The 22392-nt window shown below is 49.8% G+C and overlaps 2 protein-coding genes across 4 annotated transcripts; one reads left to right on the forward strand and one right to left on the reverse strand.

Annotated features, from left to right (window-relative positions):
* The first annotated feature begins 1965 nt into the window (after positions 1-1965).
* SQSTM1 (sequestosome 1) lies at positions 1966-12087 on the forward strand. Of its 2 annotated transcripts, XM_007673107.4 has the most exons (8): positions 1966-2307; positions 5492-5587; positions 7162-7391; positions 7559-7718; positions 8147-8236; positions 9097-9347; positions 9659-9857; positions 10795-12087. In XM_007673107.4, the coding sequence occupies exons 1-8, from the start codon at positions 2112-2114 to the stop codon at positions 10950-10952; spliced, it is 1380 nt and encodes a 459-aa protein (XP_007671297.2). In that variant the 5' UTR covers positions 1966-2111; the 3' UTR covers positions 10953-12087. The 2 variants fall into 2 exon arrangements, with proteins under 2 accessions (XP_007671297.2, XP_007671296.2); XM_007673106.3 differs by lacking the exon at positions 8147-8236.
* Positions 12085-21321, reverse strand: MRNIP (MRN complex interacting protein). 2 transcript variants are annotated; one of them, XM_007673104.4, is made up of 7 exons: positions 21110-21320; positions 19737-19796; positions 18840-18937; positions 17695-17767; positions 16646-16800; positions 15820-15916; positions 12085-12953 (listed from the first exon to the last, which is right to left on the reverse strand). In XM_007673104.4, the coding sequence occupies exons 1-7, from the start codon at positions 21173-21175 to the stop codon at positions 12408-12410; spliced, it is 1095 nt and encodes a 364-aa protein (XP_007671294.1). In that variant the 5' UTR covers positions 21176-21320; the 3' UTR covers positions 12085-12407. The 2 variants fall into 2 exon arrangements, with proteins under 2 accessions (XP_007671294.1, XP_007671295.1); XM_007673105.4 differs by lacking the exon at positions 19737-19796 and having other exon boundaries at positions 21110-21321.
* Positions 21322-22392: the final 1071 nt, after the last annotated feature.

Genomic DNA, 22392 nt, shown 5'->3' on the forward strand with positions numbered 1-22392 from the left:
TTTCCTAGCAGTTCTGCTTCCCGCAGTGCATGAGTGAGAGCGTGAGCCCTGACCGGGCTATAAAAAGGAGCAGGAAAACGTGAGTGGGTGTGGGAATGGGGGCAGGAACAAAGGAGGAAGCTGGAGAAATGTGGGAATCCAGAGGGCCAAATAAAAGAAAAACAGTCACTGAGCAGGTTGTAAACTTGAGGTATGCCTCAATCAGCTGATCGTATTTTTTGAGTGCTCGCTATGTGCACAGCACTCTACTAAGTGCCTGGTACAATATAATAGAGTTAGTAGATTTGATCCCTGCCCTCGAGGAGTTTACAGCCTAGGGAGGGGGGAGCTTTAAACTGGATGAGTGAGGGACACGGACGGCAGAGTTCGGGATGTAGTCCTTGCGGGATATGGACTGTGTCCAACGTGGTTGACTTGTATCTAGCCCAGCACTTGGTACTGTGTGTGCTTGGCACATAGTATGCACTTACCACCAATGCTCCAGTGATCACGCAGTCCAGTTGGGCCATGTACCTGTAGGATTTAGCTAAGTCACTCTCAGTGCCTTGTAACGATGAGTCGGTACCTCCTTGGGGAATCCCCAGGGTCTGTACTAGTTTCTGAGGAAGAGGCAGGTTGGACTGGGAGGGAGGAAAAGCGACTTCCTGACATGAAAACCCCTCTGTGTCTAATTCGTTACTAGACCGGCGGCACCAAATTCTAAAAGTGGGGAGAAAAGAGTGAGGGGGAAGAGAACACCCTTTGTCCCGGGAGCCACCGACAGCGGGTCAGGGAGGCCGCCCGGCCTAACGGAAAGAGCCCGAGGCCTGCGAGCCAGAGGACCTGGGTTCCGATCCAGGCTCCGCCACTCGGCTGGGTGACCTTGGGCGGCGCGGCAATCGATTCCTCTGGGCCTCGGTTTTGGTCATCTGTCAGACGGGATCTGATCCCTCATCTCCCTCCCCTTAGGATGGCGGGGAGGGGGGGAGCCGGGGTCTCTCTTTGTCTGATCTTCTGGACTCTCCCGCAGCGGTGGGCCCATCATGAGCGCTTAACGAGCCCACCCATCGTTTGTATTTATTAGACTTGGGACCCCGTCTAGGACAAGAGACTGCGTCCGATCTGATGGTTACGGTTGCGACGAATACGGTCTTTAAGCGTCGGTATCGTGTCGAGCACCGTACCGGGGTAGCGAGTAGTTGACGGGGTGGGACGCGGTCCCCGCCCGATCCTCGAGGCTCACGGTCGAAGACCTGTGGGGTCTCTACCCCAGTGTCCTAACGTCTGGATCGGACGGTATCCGCCCCGGTGTAATAATAATTGTGGTATTTGTTAAGTGCTTACTATGTGCTGAGCACTGTTCTGTGCTAATGAAGTTGTCCCTCGTGGGGCTTACATATTTTAATCCCCATTTTTACAGATGAGGGAACTGAGGCCCAGAGAAGTGAAGTGACTTGCCCAAGGTCACAGAGCAGACAAGTGACGGAGGCGGGATTAGAACCCACGACCTCCGACTCCCAAGTCCGGGCTCTTTCCACTAAGCCACGCAGCTTGTCCGGATTGAACGCACGATTCGTCCCCCGGCGCCGGGTGCGGCCGCTCGGTGCCTCGGAAGCCTTTAAGACCACCACGCGAGTGTGAAAAATTTTTATCTTTCCCCCCGTTACCTGGAAGTTCTTTTAGTGCCCGTCTCCCGGCCCTTAAGACGTCAGGTCCTCGAGGCTACGGGACGGGGTCTGAGCGCTCAGTCCAGCGCTCTGCCCGCCGCCAGGGCTGCCCCAGTGCTCGTGATTGGGTGTTGGATTGGGATTCCCGGCCGGGGCAGGCTGCGGAGGGGGCAGGCTGCGGAGGGGGCAGGGGGCAGGGGGCGGGGGGCGGGGGGCGGGGGGCGGGGGCCGGGGAGCGGAGGCGGAGGGGTGGAGCCCTTGGGCGGGCGGGCGGGCCGGCCGGTCGCGCTCTATAAGGGGCGGCCCCGCCGGGTCCCCGGCCGGTGGCGTCGGCGCTGGAAGCTGCAGCTCCGCCCCCGAGCCCGGCCCACCAAAGCGCTTTCTTTGCTGCGCCACCGCGCCCGGCCTCCGGCTCCCCGGCTGCGATCCCCGGACTCCTCCGATCCCCGGACTCCTCCGATCCCGATGCCGGCCATGTCCCCGCAGCTGACGGTCAAGGCCTACCTGCTGGGCAAGGAGGAGTCGCACCGCGAGATCCGCCGCTTCACCCTGGGCCCCCCGGAGCCGCCCGGCGGGCCCGGCTGCTGCGACCGGCTGCTCCGCCGGCTCGACCAGGTGTTCCCCGCCCTGCGGCCCGGGACCTTCCAGGCCTACTACCGGGGTGAGCCCCGCCGGACGGGCCGACGGCGGGCCGGGGGACGCGGTCTCCCCGGGGGGCGGGCGGGCGGGCGGGCGGGGGGGCGGGCTGCCTGGCTGCCTACCTGCCTGCCTGCCTGCCTGCCTGCCTGCCTGCCTGCCTGCCTGTGTGCGGAGGGGGATCTGGGGGCTCGGCTCGGCGTTGGGGGGTGGGGGGTGCTGCGCGCCCTGGGGTTATTTTACTATTACTTTCCTTCTTTTTATGGCTTTTTTTGAGCGCGTACTACCCGCCCGCCGCTGTACTAAGCGCTCGGGTCCGTACGAGATAATAAGGAATGTGTATTGGGTGGGTGGGTGTCCGCGCGCGCGCCCGCGAGCGAACCAAGCCGAGGTAGGGAGAGAGCGCGCCGGGGTGTGCGCGCGCGTGCGGGGGGAGGGAGGAGAGTGTGTGTGTGTGTGTGTGTGTGTGTGTGAGAGAGAGAGATGGGGGGGAACTAGGGCAGCCGAAGCCCCACTGGAGGGAGGGGGCGATGTGAGAAGTCATGAGTTCTAATCCCCGCTCCGCCACTTGTCTGCTGTGTGACCTTGAGCAAGGCATTTCTCTGTACCCTCTGTAAAATGGGGATTGAGCGTGTGAGCCCTACGTGGGACAGGGTCTGTGTCCAACCCGATTGGCTGGTACCTGCTGCCGCAACGCTTAGTACAGTGCCCGGCACAGAGTAAGCGCTTAGTAAATACCATAACAATAACAAAAGCAGCGAGCATTGAGGTGGGAGACGTTGCCTCTGCCAGCAGGTCTGCAGCTTTCCCCGCGCCTGCTCCGGAGTGACCCTGCGATAGATGGACGGGCGGACGGACGGTCGGTCGGCCGGCGGCCTCGATCCCGGGGCACGGGAGGTCCAGCCCTCTGACCCCGCCGTCTCCCACCCGGCGGCCCCCTAGGAAACCCCTTTAACCGCAGGGCGACGTCGCGCACGCCCCTTAACCTCTTCGGGCCTCGGTTTCTGCGTCCGTAAACGTCACTTAGACGGGGAGCTCCGTTTTTAGTGATTAACTAGCAGCTCCTGAAGACCGGGATCGAGTCTACCAAATCGTCCATTATACCACCCTCCATAACCGCTCCTTTTTCTTGTCTCTCCTGAGTTGACCTCGGTGAGAGTGTCTTGGACACCCTCTTTAATTTCAGCCAAATGGAGGTGCCCCTTCCCCCCATCACACACATGCACTCCACCGTGGAGTCCTTGGTGGACTCCCTTGGGTCTGGTTGCAGTCAGTCTCGGGGGAGTCCTGCAATGCCTTTTTTTCTGTTCGCTGCTACTCGCCCCCGAGCCGCCCCCCGTCCTTGCCCACCTGCCTCGTGAAAATGCTCAAGTTCTACTTGTTCAAGTGTGCAGCGGGTTATTGGAGCTTACATGACTCCTTTTGGCTTTTTTGTTCAAGTGGCTTTGCTCTATGTCCAGCTCTTACTACTGGGGACAGTAGCTTATTAAAAAGCAATGTTGTCTTCCCCAGTTCTTTCCCACATTTGCCACCCCTCTTCCTCTTCTGGTGCTGCAAAGATGGCTTCCTTGTTTACTTTTCTGGGTGTCTGCCGCATAGATGATGTCAACAGCTCAGTGGCTGACTCTGGGATCGGGCCAGTGGTGTTAGCCGTGGAGTGGACGGCAAGATTCCCAGACTGAGTTGGTAATAGTTCCTGATGGCTAAAGTGGACTCTTTGGTCCGATATTTGGAAGATTTTTTTTCTTTTTCTTTTGGCCTGTTTTGTTAGGGACCATCTTCAAATTCGCAGGCAGGACAGAGGAGGGAAAAAAAAAAGCCCCAGAGCACTTAATGTCCTTCTAGCTCAGCAGGCCATTCTAGATGATTTAACTAGTGAGGTCGATTTGTTTTCCAGTAATGAATTGCTGTGTCTAGGCTGCTGGTTTTCAGTCACAGAGACGAACTAAATGACACTTATTAAGGAGTGGGTTAGAGCTGCAAGTATAACACTTTCTGTAGTCTGTCTGCAGGACAAGATGTTGTAATATAGTGAAGCCGGAGCACAGCACCCTCAAATTTTTGCCAACCTGATGCTCTAGACTACAAGCCTCATTGTGGGCAGGGATTGTCACTGTTGTATCGTTCTTTCCCAAGCGCTTCGTACAGTGCTCTGCACACAGTAAGTGCTTAATAAATGTGATCAAATGAATGGAGACCCCCAAATCTAGAGCATTTTGAGAAGTGCATGGCATCTGTATGATTCCCTTGAATGGTAAAATGAAAAGCGTGGCCCACAGTAGATGGAGCATGGGACTGGGGTCCTAATCCTGACCACTACCATTTTCCTGCTAAGGATCCTTGAGCAAGTTATTTGACTTTTCTGGATCTTAGTTTCCTCATCTGTAAAATGGGGATTCAAGACCTGTTTTCCCTCTCCCTTGGGTTGTGAGCCCCATGTGGGGAAGCAGCATGGCTCAGTGGAAAGAGCACGGGCTTGGGAGTCAGAGGTCACGGGTTCTAATTCCGGCTCCACCGCTAGTCAGCTTTGTGACCTTGGGCAAGTCACTTAACTTCTGTGCCTCAGTTCCCTCATCTGTCAAATGGAGATTAAAACTGTGAGCCCCACGTGGGACAACCTGCTCAACTTGTATATCCAGCGCTTAGAACAGTGCTTTGTGCATAGTAAGCGCTTAACAAATACCACAATTTATTTTTTATGTGGGACCAGGACTGTGTGTGACCTGATTATTTTATATCTACCCCGGGGCTTGGCACATAGTAAGTGTTTAACAAATGCCATAATTATTGATATATTATTAGTATATCACAGGCAGCATATATTAATATCCTATGTCTTACATTATATTTTATATTATACCCCTATAATAATGATACTCTTCTATACAGGAGGAAACTAAAACTTGCTGACCCACGTAAGAAAAAAAGCCTGACCTCAGTAGGGAGGAAGTGCTTCTGTTCCAGATCCCAGTTCCAGCTTCTGAGGCCCAAAAAGCCATGGGGTGGGCCAGGGGAAAAGGGGTGCTTTCTTCTCTTCTCCCCCCCCCCCCAAATCCCTCCCTGCCCCCAGTTGCTGACAGCCAGTGCGCCGGAGGCATTCTCTTGACCAGAAAAGCCACCATCTTTCAGCCCTGAGGAAGATATGGCAGGGCCGGGGAGGTGGTTCAAGAGCTCACGCAGTGTGTGTGTGGCTTTTTGTTTCCATCCAGATGAAGATGGGGACATGATTGCCTTCTCCAGCGACGAAGAGCTGAAGATGGCCCTGCCGTACGTTAAGGACAACATCCTGCGTATTTTCATCAAAGGTGAGAGCCACTGGAAGAGAATTAGCTCCTGAGATGGTGACAGTTTGGGTGGAGGGATCCGAGCGGTTCTGGGTCTGGAGGCTCCACTTGGGAGTTACGGCTTTAGCTGGCCTTGTCCTTGCCTGCTCCTTTACAACTGGGTAGAACTGGCCCTGCAGAGCAGCAAGCCTCCTCCTGCCCATTTGGCCCTATTTTGGGGATGTTGCTCTCTCTCCTCACCTCCCTCAAGTGTGGGTAGAGCTTGACTGTGAGCTAGTCCTCTAGACTGTAAGCTCGCTGTGGGCAGGGAATGTCTGTTTTGTATTTTACTCTCCCCGGTGCTTAGTACAGTGCTCTACACCCAGTGAGCGCTCAATAAATACGATTGAGTGACTTAGGTGTTGGAAGCAGCGAGGCCTAATGGAATGAGTTCTGGGCTATCAGGAGACCTGGGCTCAAATCCTGGTTCTGCCACTTGCCTGCTGTTGGACCATGGGCAAGTCACGTCTCTGTGGCTTAGTTTTCTCACCTGTAAAATGGAGGTTCAATACCGGTTCTCCCTCCCGCTTTGATGGGAGCCCTACGTGGAACAGGGACTGTGTCCAGCCTGATTATCGTGTATCGACCCCAGCACTTGGCACATTATAGATACTTAAATACCATTATTATTAGGCCTGGGACTTGCTGCCGTCTATGCTGGCATCGGCAGGGTTGAACTGTGGGTCTTCTGGGGAAAGGACATGAACTTTCTTTTCACCTATCCAGGTGGTTTTAGAGCAAGGCCCCAAACGTGTCCAAGCAAACCTGTAATATACTCCCTTGTTACCCAACAAGAACATTCAATGGTCACAGACTCCACTGTGCCCATAAAGACTCCAGGTGTACCAGCTGGCCTATTTGAGATGTCTTCTGCCTGGAACATTGCCATCTAGTCATCTTGCGATCACGTTTCTAGCTTCAGAATACAATCCCAATTTCCAGAGCAGGGGAAAGGCGGTGCTTGGCTTGAATCCGGCCTTAGAACTATGTGTGGATTTTTAACGAATGGCCCTACTAAACCTTTTGAGCAAATTCCACCTAGACAGTCCCGACTTGTCGCTTCTGAAACTGCTGGGGAGGCCGTGTGGCCTAATTAATAATCATCATCATAATTGTGGTATTAAGGGCTTACTAGATGCCGAGCATTATACTAACTGCTGGAGTAGATACAAGATCTACTCAGGGAAGCACTGTGGCCTAGTGGCTGGAGCAGTGGCCTGGGAGTCAGAAGGTCATGGGTTCTAATCCTAACTCTGCCACTTGTGACCTTGGGCAAGTCCCTTGACTTCTCTGTGCCTCAGTTCCTGCATCTGTAAAATGGGGATTAAGACCATGAGCCCTATGTGGGACAGGGACTGTGTCCAACATGATTTGCTTGTATCCACCCCAGTGCTTAGTAGAGTACCTGGCACATAGCACTTAACAAGTACCACTATTCTTCTTCGATAGATGGTGAGCCCCATGAGGGTCAAGGACTGGGTCCCATATCCAAACCTCGCGTCCACCCTGTATCCTAGCACCTAGCAAGCACTTCATAAGTTTTGTTGTTGTTGTAGAGAAGAGAGAATGTAAGCGGGAGCACCGCCCACCCTGCAGCCAGGAGCCCCCCCAGAACATGGTGCACCCCAACGTGACCTGCGATGGCTGTCAGGGCCCCGTGGTGGGGACCCGATTCAAGTGCAGCATCTGCCCGGACTACGACCTGTGCAGCACCTGCGAGGCCAAGGGGATCCACAAGGAGCACCACATGCTTGTGTTTCAAAACCCCTTCCTCTACCCCGCTGAGGTGAGCAGCGAGCCCAGCCCCCTCCTCCTGGGAGAGGGAGACCACCAGCCAATGACGCTGGAGGGTCCCTCTCACCCCCCGGGGACCTTTGAGCCTGGGTTCTGCTCCGCAGGGAGTCCCGCTAAGCCACCCTCCTAATGCTCCTGGGACACTGCCGTCTCTTTCAGTGGTTTTCCCGCAGCCGGTGGCTCCGCAAGATGCGCCACGGGGGCTTTCCCCCCTTTGCGTGGGTGCAGGGCTGTGGCCATGGCCCACCCGCCCCTACCTGCCCGAACGCTGGGCAGGCCCAGGCGAGCGACGCGCCCCCAGACTCGTCGGAGGAACAAGGTGTGTGACGGGACTGGGTGTTGTCGAGGGATGCATGCTGGCTCTTTTGTCCATATAACAGTCTTGGGTGTGTGGGAACTGGAGCAGTAAATAGTATTTTGTTATTATCAGTACTACTATTTATTAAGTGCTTAGTGGGTGCAGAGCTCTGTACTAAGTGCTGGGAGAGTAGACAGTTGGGAGTTAGACCCAATCCCTGTCCCCTGGAGGGCTCATAATCTAAAAAATCTAACCCTAACTTAACCGTAATTCAACCTCCCAGAGAAGCTGGGGTCAGAGGACCAGTCCAGTAAGTTCCCAGTCCCATCTACTTTCCCAGAGGGCAGGTCAGCTTTTTGAAGGGGTGGGAGTTGAATTGTACTGCTTAGGCTTTTCTCTGACTTAAAGAGTGTGTCAAAATCATGACCCACTCTTAAATCTCATTAAAGCTCCGACTTCCAAAAGTTCAGCTCGGGATCCCAACGTTGCCTTCCTCCAGGATGTGGGGGAGAGTGTGGCTGCCATCCTGAGCCCCCTTGGTGAGTCCCCTGCCTTCCAGGCTTGGAAATCGACACCCAGCACTATTACATCCTCCCCTCCACAGTGCTGTTAGGGGGAGGCTGGCGTTTACTGACCCTCTTAGAGGGAAGTGGACCAGCACCATGGATGGCTTTTGAAAAATGTCTCAATCAGTGGTATTTATTGGGTGCTTTCTATGTGTAGAGCACTTACTAAGCGCCTTGGGAGAGGATGACACAAAAGAGTCTGTAGACATGTTCTCTGCCCGCCAGGAGTTTAAGATCTAAAGGGTCAGACTGGCATTAAAATAAACTATGGCTATGGACATAAGTGCTGTGGAGTTGAGTGTGGGGTGAATAGCAAGTGCTTATCGTGGACTCATGAGAAGCAGCATAACCTAGTGGATGGAGTATGGGTCTAGGAGTTACGAGGACCTGGGTTCTAATTCCAGCTTCACCACTTGTCTGCTGTGTGACCTCAGGCAAGTCACTTCATTTGTCTGTGCCTGTTACCTCATCTGTAAACTGTGAGCCCTATGAGGGACAGGAACTGTGTCCAACCTGATTATCTTGAATCTATACCAGCATTTAGTACAGTGCCTGGCAGACAGTAAGTGCTTAGCAAATACCATAAAAAAAAAATCAGGTTGGACACGGCCTCTGTTTTCCACATAGGGCTCACAATCTCAATCCCCTTTTACAGATGAGGTAACAGGTGCCCAGCAGACAAGTGACCTGCCCAAGATCACACACAGACTAGTGGCGGAGCCGGGATCAGAACCTAAGTCGTCCGACTCCCAGGCTCGGGCTGTTTCCACTAGGCCATGCCGCTGCTTGTTCCTGAGGGCTTGGGCTAGCTGTGACTCTCATCTCATTCCCAGGCATTGAAGTTGATATCGATGTCGAACATGGTGGAAAGAGAAGCCGAGTGAGTCCCCCCTCCCAACCCAGTTCCCGCTCCAGCTCTGACGCTCAGGGAGGCTCTCAGCCGAGCAGCTGCTCCTCCGATCAGAACCGGCCAGAGGAGGAGGAGGGTGGCAGCTCTGGAAGCACCCTGGTGTCTCTGTCGGAGGAGATGAGGAAGATCAAGGTGGAGTCTCCTGTGCCGCTGGAGCAGAGCCTGCTGCCTCAAGTAAATTGACCCATCCACTCCCGTTCAATTTATCCATCGCCCGTGGGCTGCTCTTGCCTTCCTCATAGATCTGTGTTGCTCCCAGAGATCCAGACTCACAAGTCTTGTAGCAATGGCATTGTACCCCACCCTAAAATTTTCACAGATACCTTCCTCCATTCCATAATAAAACACTTAAGCCAAATGTATTTGGTCTTCCCGAGTGGTTCATTATGTGCTTTTAGAATAATGCTCCATAAAGGGACCCTTCCACCCCAACCGGAGTGTGTTCATAGACTTTTTTTTGTTGTTGTTGTTCTTGTTCCCTGCAGGAACAGGCAGAGTCTGGTAATTGTTCAGGAGGAGATGATGACTGGACCCACTTGTCTTCCAAAGAAGTGGACCCTTCCACAGGAGAACTGCAATCTCTACAAATGCCGGAATCAGAAAATCCATATTCTGTGGACCCGCCTCAAGAAGAAGGACCGACGGGACTGAGAGAAGCGGCCCTCTACCCCCACCTCCCCCCAGGCAAGTAGCCCTAAGTGAGGCTTAGTTACTTTCTAGCTCAACTTCTCCCTGGAAGACTCCAGAGCAGAATCTCTGGACCGAATTTGGGGCTCTCTATTTTTTTTTCCTACCCAAAAACTAGGATCAATCTCAGCCATACTGAGGATAACAGAACGGTGTGGAGCTAAAAATTCTACTAAAAGATGTATAGCCCTCAGATTAATGATGGAGCTGCACCCTCAAATGGGGATTTATATCAGAAAATTTTCCAAACTAATCACCAGCCCCCCTCTTCCTTGCCCTATCTTCCCATCAGTTTAAGGGGAGAGAAGCTTATCTCTAGGGAGCCAGTTCTGAAAAGGTTTCCCAGCTTCAGGAGGGAAAGAGCAAGCAAGAGCAGAGATCCTGCCACCTGTATTGAGACCAGACAGGGGCTTGGCTCCACCCAGGAACAGACCTTAAAGAGGCCAATAGGTGGTATGAGTGCTTATTGTATGCAGAGCACTGTACTAAGTGCATACTAAGGGCTCGTGTCAAGCCCCTTTGCAACTTGAGAAATGTGGTTTTTCTCCATTTCTTCCCTAAAGTACCTGACCAACTTTCAGTGAGATCTTCTGGGTGACCAAGGGCTGTCCATAATGCAGCCCTGATATCTCCCCTCTCTTCTCCCCCTCCCCCTCAATCTGATCTGATTACATCTATATCTTGTGCTAACAGCTTTTAGTCCTCTCCCCCAGCTGTTTTCTGCTCTCAGACACACCTTTGTCTTACAATTAGGGCCTTTTCTAACAAGGTTAATATCCCATCAAGACTCTCAAATGCAAGCTCTAAGAGTCCCATGTGCCCTCCCCAGAAGGAAGATGGTGGTGTAAAGATGAAAAAAATGTAGCCCGGAGGGGGTCTTCTAGCTTGTTTTCCTCCTTCCTTTCTGCATCCAAATCCCTCTTCTCTCCTGCAGAAGCAGACCCTCACTTGATCGAATCACTCTCCCAGATGCTTTCCATGGGCTTCTCCGATGAAGGGGGCTGGCTGACCCGCCTCCTGCAGACCAAGAACTGTGATATCGGGGCAGCGCTGGATGCCATTCAGTACTCCAAACACCCACCTCATCCTTAATGGCAAGGCCAGAGCCCAGCTAGCGTCTGGCCTGTCTGCTGTCCACGCTGAGCAAATCATTTAGCTACACCTCGCTGAATTAGTCCCCTGCCCACCGGCTCTTACCCATATTCATTTTCCAGGTTCCTAGGGCAAGGGTTTAATTAAAGCCATTTTAGACTAGGGGTTTGATTACAGGGCGAGGGACCCTTCCCTAGAGAGCTCATCTCCTTTCTCATTTACCTTCCCCTTACTACTCTCCCTCCCACCTCCACCATCCAGCATGGAGGCGGCAGAAGGCCATCAGTATTCATCCCACTCTCCTAGAAGCTTTTCTGCTGTTCTTAAAGGGGATCGACTAGTCACAAACTAATAAGCACAGCAATTATACCTTAATACCATATGGAGCTGTCTTGCCCTATTCATCCCATCACTCTAAGAGCTTTTCCCAGGAAAACTTTGAGTGTGTGTATATGCATACCCATATATGTCTAGGAGTAGCAGACAGGAAATGACATACTGGTAGTGGTTTGGGAAATATTACAATGTCCCATTCAGTAGCAAGCTTAAGGCAAACAGGTTTAAGGAAAATCCAGGCTGGCATGAGTGTCTTAGATGAGACCAGGGGGCCTGGGAGAGGTAGAGCTAGTATTAGTCATTTTAAGTGACTCTGTACCAGCTGTGTTTTTATATTGCACTTTTATCCTGACTGGAGACCATTCATCACAAAACTATAGGATGAGAAAGGAGCTGAAGTGGTCCATCTCGGCCTTCTGACAAGACTCCCTAAACCCTCTGGACATGTTTTCCACCCTGAAAAGAATCTTAAGCCTCTTTTCACCGTGCCCCTTGATGGAACCTTAGTCTAGTTTGCTTATTGTATGAGGTTAGAAGCTAGAAATTCAGTCATCAGATCCCAGTAAGCTTTGAGGGGTGGCCTTTCTCTTAAGGGGAAAGAACCACAAAGAAAGTAGTGTTGCAGTTGAGAAAAGGTGAGCTAATCAGTTAACCACTTCAGTGCTGTTTTCAGTTCTTAGATCTGGTGGGGCTATGTCAGTTGCTAGTGTAAGTCTTTACATGATCACCTTTAAATATGTTCTGCAATTAAACCTCTTAAAGCACCAGCTTTGGACTCAAAATAAAATCTTGCATCTTACAATATGGCTACTAAAGTTTATTTCAGTGTTTTAAAAATATTTTTATCCACAAATACAGAAGTTTCCCCCCCCCCCAGGAGTTTTGGTTCAAGACAGAGGACATCACCATTAGCTGACTGAGGGAGAACATGGGGTCATTAGCTTACTGCTGCTTTAAGTTGCCCTGGTACATCCTCTCAACTTTGAGATATCTCCAGTACTGGTGAAAGTACTTTGGGCTAGTCTAAACCCCCACCCAACCTGCAGATTAGCCCACTGGAAGCTTTAAAAGGGACAGGGGACTCTTCTGGGGAATTCTTCAGAAAGGAAAATTGCCTTGTCACAGGTCATCTTCAAAATCATCATCAGTTTTAAAGAGGTTACTTGGTTGGATCATCTGGGGCTTCACCATGGCTGGAGTTGTCATGGAAGGTGCTTTCAGATGTTTGTCTTCCATCTGATTAGAAGTTGGGCACATGCTGGTGGCAGAGAGAAAGCTGGTACTCCCACCAGTTGGGCTGCCCTGAGGCCCTCCTGTCAAGTGGAAAACTCCACTACCCTTGCTTTTTACCCAGAAGTCTTTGCTTTGCTCACCAGGAGAGCAAGCTGTGGTGTTTTCCTCTTCCGGAGAGGTGCTGGGTACTGTTAAGAGACTCGCTTTTGTGTGCTCCTTGAGGCTTGACTTCCAGGCTCTTTCTTGAACTGAAGGAATCAGGTCCCTGCAATGGTCATCTTTAGGAGTTGGGAGAAATCTATCCCACTTTGAAGGTAGAGCTGTGGTCTGGCACACAGGAGTAGATAACTCACTGGTAAGAGGAGCGTTGGGGCCTTTACATTCACTGTTGCTGCTCTCTTGTTCCACCCCTGTTGTCAATCCGGAACAGCTCTGCAACAGTAATGGGGATGAATGTTAATAAATGCAACTTGCAGCAGGAGAGCAAACACACTTCAGCTGACTTGACACGTGCTACCTAGCCCCAGCAAAATAGGAACGGCAGTAGAAGAGGCAACTTTAAAAAAAAAAAACAAAACACTTTTTTGTCTGTAGAAAGTCAGTTCAAAAGGACTTGTTCTCTCTCCCTTATCTTTGAAATTTCACAGTTGGACAGGCCAAAGCGCCAGCCTGATATATAATCAACCAATAAATCCTCCGTACAATTTATAAATAGCTGAAAGGAGGAGCTGATGAAGATAGCTTGGCTCCTGACCTTTCTCTGTGGATTGCCAAAGCCAGTGAGAGATACTTGGCTCTTTTCAGCCAGAGTTTTTTTTTTAGGTTTTTTTAAATGGTGTTTAAGCGCTTACCCCAGCTCTTAGAACAGTGTCTGACACAAAGTAAGTGCTTAATAAATACAATAATAATGATAGGGCAAACTCTGAGGCCTCACAGGTCCAAAGCTTTTACTGTAGTCAGATGAATCAGGGCAAATCATTTTTAAAGTCTCATTTTAAAGAATGAGACTGCAAAAAAGAAAAGGCTGCCAAACTGAGGGAGAAAATCCAATTTTTCTTGAGATACCTAATTCCTTAGCTGATGAGGACCAAAAGAATTGAAAACATTTATTGGACCATGTCCAACCTGATTAACTTAAATGTACCCCAGCATTTAGAACAGCGTTTGACCCATAGTAATTGCTTAAACACAAAATGTGAAGGCGTGATAGAAGTGTGATGCCTGAGCCTCACATGACATGGGTAGGGAGACAGAAGATGGAAAGTGAAACCAAGGATATGAAAGAGCACAAAAAAATTCAGAGCAGAGATGCCATCCAGGACTAAAGATGGGAAAGCTGTAGTATGTGCAATGGAGTGGGGAAGAGTTTCTGGGAAGAGAAATATTCTGAAACAATTTATGAAAACCAAGTATCTTTAAAGCTAAGGCTTTTTCCTCTAGGTGCAACAATAAGAGTTCATAAACTGTATGCCATGACAAACCAGTGGAACCATTTAACCATATTTTGCTGGGCAGAGGAATGATTCTGAGGTTTTAAAAAAAAGCCTATCTTGGGAGACAATTTCCTGTTTTGGAGCCCTGTTGGCTCTTTCAGTATGAGAGTAAATGGCTGATCTTTTTAAGGAGAGAGAGAGAGAGTTGTGAGATTTGGACAGTTTTCAGGGTGTTTCAATTGTGGTGAGATTTTTGCCTGGAGAACTTCCCTGGGCTATATTGTTTGCTATTGTTACAATTACATGTTTGTGATTTATTAGAGGGTACATTAATAGTGATCACTCTATAATGGCTTTGGTATTTGAACTATCTTGCTTGACAACGGTAAACCTGCTAAGAGTTAATCTATTTTTTAATGGTATTTGTTAAATGCTTAATAATTGTGGTATTTATTGAGTGCTTACTACATGCAGAGCACTGTATTAAGCACTTGGGAGACCACAATACAACAGAATTAGCAGAAATGTTCCCTGCCCATAATGAGCTAAGTTGGACACAGTTTCTGGCCCACATGAGGATCACAGTCTAAGTAGGAGGGAGTAGAATTTAATCCCCATTTTACAGATAGGATAACTAAGGCCCAGAGAAGTGAAGTGACTTGCCCACGGTCTCACAGCAGACAGGAATAGAACCCAGGTCCTCTGACTCCCAAGCCTGGGCCCAAGTCCAGTCTTTTTCCTTCCCTTCCCTTCCAGAACAAGATGTACAGCAGCAAAGCCATTGAGTCAATACCATGTAAAAACTGCAGAATGGGGTGGGAATGGGTGAGAAAGTGCCTCCAGGAACACAAGTACTAGTTGTAGAAATCAAATGTTATCTTTTACCAAAGGTTTTCTCTTCAAAACGCAACCATTTCGGCCTCAGAGAAATTGCACAAATGATCCGTTATGGGAATTTAGGTAATGATACCTATGACTGATATAAGGTGTAAAGATGACTCTTCCCTACCTCTGGTGACAACTCCCTAGCACTTGGGTTCAATCATCAATCAGAAGTATTTACTAAGCGCTTACTGTGTGGAGAGTGCTGTACTAAGCGCTTGGGAGAGGACAACAGAACAGAGTTGGTAGACACATGTTCCCTGCCCACAATCATCTTACAGTCTAGAGAATGAAAGTAAAAATTACCCAAGGGGGAAAATGATCCATCACCTTCCGGGTAACCAAAGATGGGAGAGCTACCCTCTTTCCAGAGTATTCCATCTGTAGGCCATTTAACCCTAGGCTTTGAATGGGACATATTCTTTTGAGTATGTTTTAAGTACGTGCACGATTACCGATGACTGCACGCAATACCTCTTAAATGACCTGATGACAGTTTACCTAACAGAAGAGCACAATGTCTCACTTATTAACTGAGCACCCGTGGGTGGGGTTTGCCCAAAATTATAATTTATGATTATTGTCTTGCTAGCAGTCAGAAGACATGCAATGGGAAGGCGAGGGGAGCTTTTAGGTTTTTCAGGGCATGAAAATCTGCAAAGAGAAGGGCGGGATAAACACGACTTGAACAATTTGTGAACACCAGCTATTGCGAAAGCAGGCTGACATTCCAAAGTCGCTCCTCGATTTGCTCGTACCCACCCCAGTGCTTAGTATGGTGCCTGGCACAAAGTAAGCGCTTAACAAGTACCATGATTATTACACTTCTGGTCGCCACCTATCCTCAACCAAACTTTATCCATGTGAAAGCAGCAGGAAATTGTAAACAGTCCACTTCCCAACTGTAATTGCAGAAGACCAAAGCAGGACGAATGTACTTTTATCCCCTAAAGAGGGGCAGAGCCAGCCTCCTATGCTCTGACCTTTTTGGCTCCGAGGGGGAGGTCAGGATATCTGCTTCCTTCTGGATCCCTCTGTGCAGAGCCGCTCGGATCACAGGAAGATGGGCCCTTCCTTTTCCTGGTTGGGAAACAAACACGGATATGTTTAAGGCATTGAGGGATTATTCGCAAACAATTCCTTAACTGTGTTGAGTTAAAAAGCAAACTTGCATCAGTCTTCAGGAGGACTGTAACCTCATTGTGGGCAGGGAACGCATCTACCAACTCTGTTAATAATAGCGGGGGTATTTGTTAAGCACTTACTATGTGCCAGGTACTGTACTAAGCGCTGGGGTGGACACAAGCAAATCAGGTTGGACACAGACCCTCCTCACATGCAGCTCACAGTCTCAATCCCCATTTTACAGATGAGGTAACTAAGGCCCAGAGAAATGAGGCGACTTGCCCATGGCCACAAAGCAGACAAGTGGCATAGCCGGGATTAGACCCATGACCTTCTGACTCCCAGGCCTGTGCTCTATCCACTAGGCCATGCTGCTTCAGCTGGTCTCCCAGAACTCTCTCCCCAGGGTCTTGCCTGGTCCTAAGGAGCTTCCCCTCAACCCCCCAAGGCTTGGTCTGCCCACTGCTCTTCCTGGTCCTGCAGGTCCTGGTGTGGCTGCTAACGCCCCTCACTGTCTGCTGCCTGGCCGCCTCTGGGGCCTGGAGCCAGAGTCAGATTGCTGTCGGGCCGTGTCATTTTGGATCACCTCCCTGGCCTTGAGTTCAAGGTCGACCTTTGCTCCCTATATCAGTAACAGTGAACCCACCCCCAGAGACCAAGGTTAGAGTTGCTGCTGCACCCCACCTTGTTTTAACTGTGCCATTCTTGAAGGAGAGGAGCTGCTGCTGCAGCTGCTGCCTATATGAAAATGGTCCCTCGTCATCGTCGTCTTCCACGGGGGAGTCTTCCGTGTCCTGGTCCAGATACTTAGACCAGCGGCTCTCTGACTGGTTCAACTCCTGAAACACAGAGAAATGTGTTTATACTTCCCAGGTCTGCAAAAGGCAGAGCTTTTAAACCTTATTATCTATGTCATTTTGATGGAATCGACAGCAATCCTGACTTCAGCAATGCTTACCCTTCCTAGCTAGTCAACAGTACTTATTGAGTACCTACTACTAATAATAACGATGGTACTTGTTAAGTGCTATGTGCCAGGCACTGTTCTAAGCACCGGGGTAGATACAAGTTAATCAGGATGGACACAGTCCCTGTCCCACATGGGGTTCACACTCTTCACCCCATTTTACAGCTGAGGTAATGAGGCTCAGAGAAGTGAAGTGACTTGCCCAAAGTCACACAACAGGCAAGTGGCAGAGCCAGGATTAAAACCCAGAACCTCTGACTTACTGGCCCAGGCTCTTTCCACTAAGCCACTTTGCTCTTCTCAAAAAACACAAACCCTGCCCTCAGGAAGTTTACAATCTCGTGGGGGAGACAGATACTAAATATACAGAGAGGATGAAGAAGGAAAGGGGAGATGTTCATGAGTAATTAACAAGTGATAATTAATTGATAAGTAACAGGCTACACAGATAAGTGCTAGAGGGGATCAGGAATTCACCAGTGGTTCTGTGGCACATAATAGCTGAGGTGGCACTCCCCCCCAACCCACCCCCATAATCCAGGGACCCAGTTGAAGGTGGTGGAGCTCAGCTGTAGCTTTTGGCTGAGTATTTCCTCCCTCCCCTCTCCACTTGGCTGTGATGCTTGGAAGGTCTCTCCTCTTGGCCGGCAGCTGTTCCCATTCTCTGACAGCACACCCTGTCCAGACTGGCTAATTGCCACCTGAGCTATGTTTGGATTTTTCTTGGGCAGGGAGGTCTAGGTATTGCTTTGTGTCAGAGCCTTACCGGTTGTTTCAAATGCTCGCCAGGAGGGTCACCTGTATTCTCTTCATTTGAGTTGCTGGGGCTTTCTGAAGACCTAAGGGAGATATTATATAAATCCAGTCATCATCTATCTCTCTGCAAAAAATCATCACGTCTATTAACCCAAGCACAAAACCTGAGACCTTTTAGGGAAGGCACATGGGCCTTGGAAATACAGAGTTTGATTGAAGGAACTGGTAATGGAAACACAAGAGGAAATGTGGCCTACCGGAAAGATCGTAGGTCTGGGAATCAGGACATCTGGGTCTGGGTTCAAGGCCCAGCTTGGTGTGACCTGTGCGAATCACTTAATCCCTCGGCACCTCAGTTCTCTCTTCTATAAAGTGGGGATAAGATCTCTTCTCTCTCTAGGACTGTGAGCCTCGTGAGAGATGGGAGATTTGTGTCTGGTCTGATGATCTTGCATTACTTCAATATTTAGCATCTTTTAAGTGCTTAGTAAATGCCATCATTAAGAATGCAAATTTCAGCTTTCTTTTACCAATTAAGTAAATGAGATAATAGTAGGTTTGAGCCATCTCTTATCCCAGGAGAATGGTCTGTTCTGTTTATCCCAGGTTAGTTTGAAAATCAAGCCCTTTCAATGAATAGTTCGTATCTTAGCAAACTCTGCTGTTGGTCCACTGTTTTGCCAATCAGGAGACCTGGGCTCTAATTAATTCATTTTGATGGTTTTTAAGCACTTGCTACATGTTATGTGTTTGTAATGTCGGGGTGGTCTTCTAAAGTTGTGGGCCAGTATGGAGGCAACCCCCATTATCCATGCAAGTCTCCAGGCTCTTTGCCGTCTACCTCCTGATCAGGGGGTACCCAGGCAGCCCCCTTTCTTCCTGCCCTTCCCGCCACGGTCCCTGTTGGAACAGGGTGCCGCTGACTGTGACTGAGGCTGAAGGAGGTGGGGGTAGGGCTGGGAAGGGGAAAGGGAAAAAGTTGGGGGAAGCGACGCAGAAGCCTCAGGATGGAAATCCTGGTCCTCAGCTCTCATGGACCCTGGCCTGAAGCTTCGTGGTGGGGACCTATGGGTTGGTTCACGGGTAGGGGGTGCAGGTTTATCAGGAAATGCAAAGAGGTCAAAAAACACCCAAAACAACAAAACAGTTCCATACCCGAGTGTCATCTCTGCCGTCTGCCCCATCAGACCCTGCATCAGGTTTAGCTTCTGGACGTGACGCCTGCAGTCAGCTCCAGAGCCTTGCCCGTACACCTAGAAGGATCCAGGAAAGGGGCCCCGAGAACAGCCTTGTAGAGAACCTGTCATGCCCAGATCAGGACTGAAGGATCAGAGGGAAATCTGACACCTGTGGTCACTAGAGAAGTTACTTTCTAGAGAAGAGAGGGCTTCATAAAGAGCATACCTACATTTGGCCAAAGTGAGATAGCACTAATAACACACATTTTGGAGAAAACCTGCCAAGCTAAAATCACCCACAGGAGATGAGGCTGAGATCAAGTCAAGTCCCCCCCTAAACTGTAAGAAACTATAGGATTTAGCTTCTATTTAGATTGAAGAGGGAGTGTTTTTAATAGTTATGGTATTTACTGAGTGTCAAGTACAGTGTTAGGCTAATATTTATTGAGCACAGTCAACTGTACATTAAGCTCCTGGGAGAACAGTAGACAGAGAAGACAGTTGGGGATCGAGACTGTCCTGTGAAAATCCTCATGGGACAGGAACTGTGTCCTACCTGATTTGTTTGCATCCACCCCGGCATTTAGTACAGTGCCCGGCACAGAGTACTCGCTTAACAAGTCCCATATTTTTTTTCCACTCTAACGAGGGGCTTACATACATGACTGTTTTAGAGAGGGAGGGTATTGACAAAGCAGTGGTCTAACTTAAATGTCAAACTGGGTCAGACTGGTATTCTGTCTCAGACAGTGGCATCGAAGAAGGTTTGAAAGAAGTATGTGCTGACTGTAACAGTATATGGCTAGGGGATCCCTCCAAGACAGCGACACCCACATCGCCGACAACAGGAATGATCATCTTCCTCAATAATCACCTTCAGAAGTGACTGTTTCTCTCCACAAGCTTTGCAGTTCCATTTATTGCTCTTTTTAACCTATAATTGGAATACAGCTACATTAATAGTAATACTGTATCAAGGAAAACAGAAACTGTTTCACACTCAAAGATTATTAATCACCATTAAACAAATTATTCCTTATCTACAGGGAATTTCCTCCTAGGCCTTTTCAAACAGCTGTAATTTTCATGTTCCTTTGGGAGACTGTCAAACTGAAGGTCACCAGAGCTGTGGTGCTATCCAAACTTCTCTCCGGTGGTGAGCCCTGGATCCCACGCAATCTGATCACACAAATCTAATGAAACTCAAGAAAGGCATTTTTCAAGCCCAAGATGGGTTCTTCAAAGTCTTCCTTCTTTAGTGGTATTTCTCCAGCCCATCAGATTTAGTACATTATCTTCTGCTTGCTAGTAAAGTGAATCCTAGGCTTTAGGAAAGGGGACTGTTCAATTGGAAAAGGAATCACTCAGGCTGCTTTTTTTTTTTCCTGGCTTTTATTACAGCTATGTCGATGGAAGGTACATATGCTCTTGGAGCTACTTTCTGGCAGCTCAGTCCCTTACTCTGCTGCCCTGTTCTTACATCTTCTGCAACAGAATCTCAGTAGGATCCGGGTTCTAATCCTATCTCCATTTGTCTGCTGTGTGACCCTGGGCAACTCACTTAACTTTTCTGGGCCTCAGGTCCCTCAGCTGTAAAACAGGGACTAAGACTTGGAGCCCCCTGTGGTACAGGGGCTACATCCAACCTGATGAACTTGTACCTACCTCAGCGCTTACAGCAGTACCTGACACATTGTGAGCACTTAAATACCATTAAAATAAAAGCTCCCAACAATACACATACATCCATATAAACATATACATCCACATACCCATTAACACATAATAATAATTATGGTATTTGTGAAGTGCTATGTGCCAGGCACTGTACTAAGCGCTGGGGTGGATACAACCAAATAGGTCAGACAGAATCCCTCTCCCGCATGGGGCTCACCGTCTTAATCCCCATTTTACAGATGAGGTAACTGAGGCCCAGTGAAGTGACTCGCCCAGGGTCACACAGCAGAGAATAATAATGTTGGCATTTGTTAGGCGCTTACAATGTGCAAAGCACTGTTCTAAGTGCTGCGGGGGAGGGATACAAGGTGATCAGGTTGCCCCACGTGGGGCTCACAGTCTTAATTAGAACGCATGACCATCTGTCGCCCAGATCCGGGCTCTAGCCACTACGCCATACTGTTTCCCATCACCTAGCGGGAGCATGCCCCCATTTTTAACGCGGGGCCTGCCGTGTTCAGTCAGGGATGGATACAGGGGGAGGTCGGAAGGGGGAGGCGCGCCACCGACCTGGTGAACTTGGAACAGTCGGCAAGAGAAACACCTCAACACCTGGAACCGCTGAAGCGACTCCATGACGACGGGAAGAGGGTGTGGGGGGAAGGGAGTATGCGCACCCGCACGCTCTCCACGGCCTCCGGCCTCCTAGACCGCCCCCTCTAGCGCTTCCGGCATCTCGGCGAGGCCCTTCTAGCCTCGCGGAGAGGCACCCGATGCTGACTCTATGGTCGATGGCGACTCCAATTGATTGGGGGGGGGGGGGGGGGGGGGGTGTCTACAAAAGGGTCCGGCCTCGGGTTGCTGCTTCTCTCCTCGACCTGCCCCTTCCTTTCCCGATCTCGGCGCTCTTGAAATTCCAGGATGGTGGATTAAGCAGCGCCGCCTGGTGGAAAGAGCTCGAGCACGGGAGTCAGAAGGACCTGTGTTCTAGTGCCGACCCCGTCGCTTGTCTGCTGTGTGACCTTGGGCAAGTAACTTCACTTCGTAATGTTTCAGTTCCCTCATCTGCAAAATGGGGATTCAGTACCTGTTCTCCCTCGTGTTTAGGCCATGAGCTCCGTACGGCACATGGGCTGTGCCTGGTCTGATTATCTTGTATCTGCTCCAGTGCTTAGTACAGTGCAAGGCACACAGTTAAACACTTTAAAAATACCACTTTTATTATTGCCTGGGTTCTAATTCTGGCTCCACCACTTGCCCGCTGGGTCAGACAACCTGATTACCCTGTATCTACCCCAGCGCTTAGAACAGTGCTCTGCACAAGGTAAGCACTTAACAAATACCAACATTATTATTGAGAAGCAGTGTGGCTCAGTGGAAGGAGCCCGGGCTTGGGAGTCAGAGGTCGTGGGTTCTCATCCCGGCTCCGCCGCTAGCCAGCTGTATGCATTTGGGCAAATCACTTAGCTTCTTTGTGCCTCAGTTACCTCATCTGTAAAATGGGGATTAAAACTGTGAGCCCCACGTGGGACATCCTGATCACCTTCTATCCCCCCAGCGCTTAGAACAGTGCTTTGCATATAGTAAGCACTTACCAAATACCACCATCATCATCAGAACCTTTTTGAGCCAGTTTCTTCATCTGTAAAATGGGGAGAAGGATTGTGAGTCCTGTGTGGAACAGGGGTTATGTCTCATGACCTTACAAGGAACCCAGCACTTAGCACTTGACCTACTCAAGGTGGCCTGCATGGTTTCCATTTAAAGTGAAAATCACGTTTCTTGTCCATCAGCCCTTATGGAGAACCGTCCAGGCCAGATTAGTTCAGCTAAAAAAGACCCTTCAGGGTTCT

The sequence above is a fragment of the Ornithorhynchus anatinus genome, chromosome X2 (genome assembly GCF_004115215.2).
Source record: "Ornithorhynchus anatinus isolate Pmale09 chromosome X2, mOrnAna1.pri.v4, whole genome shotgun sequence".
Lineage (NCBI taxonomy): Eukaryota > Metazoa > Chordata > Mammalia > Monotremata > Ornithorhynchidae > Ornithorhynchus > Ornithorhynchus anatinus.

Coding starts and splice junctions, on each gene's coding strand:
- MRNIP (XM_007673104.4), bottom strand. CDS start 21,175: ATGGAGTCGCTTCAGCGGTTCCAGGTGTTGAGGTGTTTCTCTTGCCGA. Junction 18,938..19,736: donor AGAAACAGTCACTTCTGAAG/GTGATTATTGAG, acceptor GGATCCTTCTAG/GTGTACGGGCAAGGCTCTGG. Junction 12,954..15,819: donor TCCCCCTCGGAGCCAAAAAG/GTCAGAGCATAG, acceptor TTACTGTTGCAG/AGCTGTTCCGGATTGACAAC.
- SQSTM1 (XM_007673107.4), top strand. CDS start 2,112: ATGCCGGCCATGTCCCCGCAGCTGACGGTCAAGGCCTACCTGCTGGGC. Junction 5,588..7,161: donor CCTGCGTATTTTCATCAAAG/GTGAGAGCCACT, acceptor TTGTTGTTGTAG/AGAAGAGAGAATGTAAGCGG. Junction 9,858..10,794: donor CTACCCCCACCTCCCCCCAG/GCAAGTAGCCCT, acceptor TCTCTCCTGCAG/AAGCAGACCCTCACTTGATC.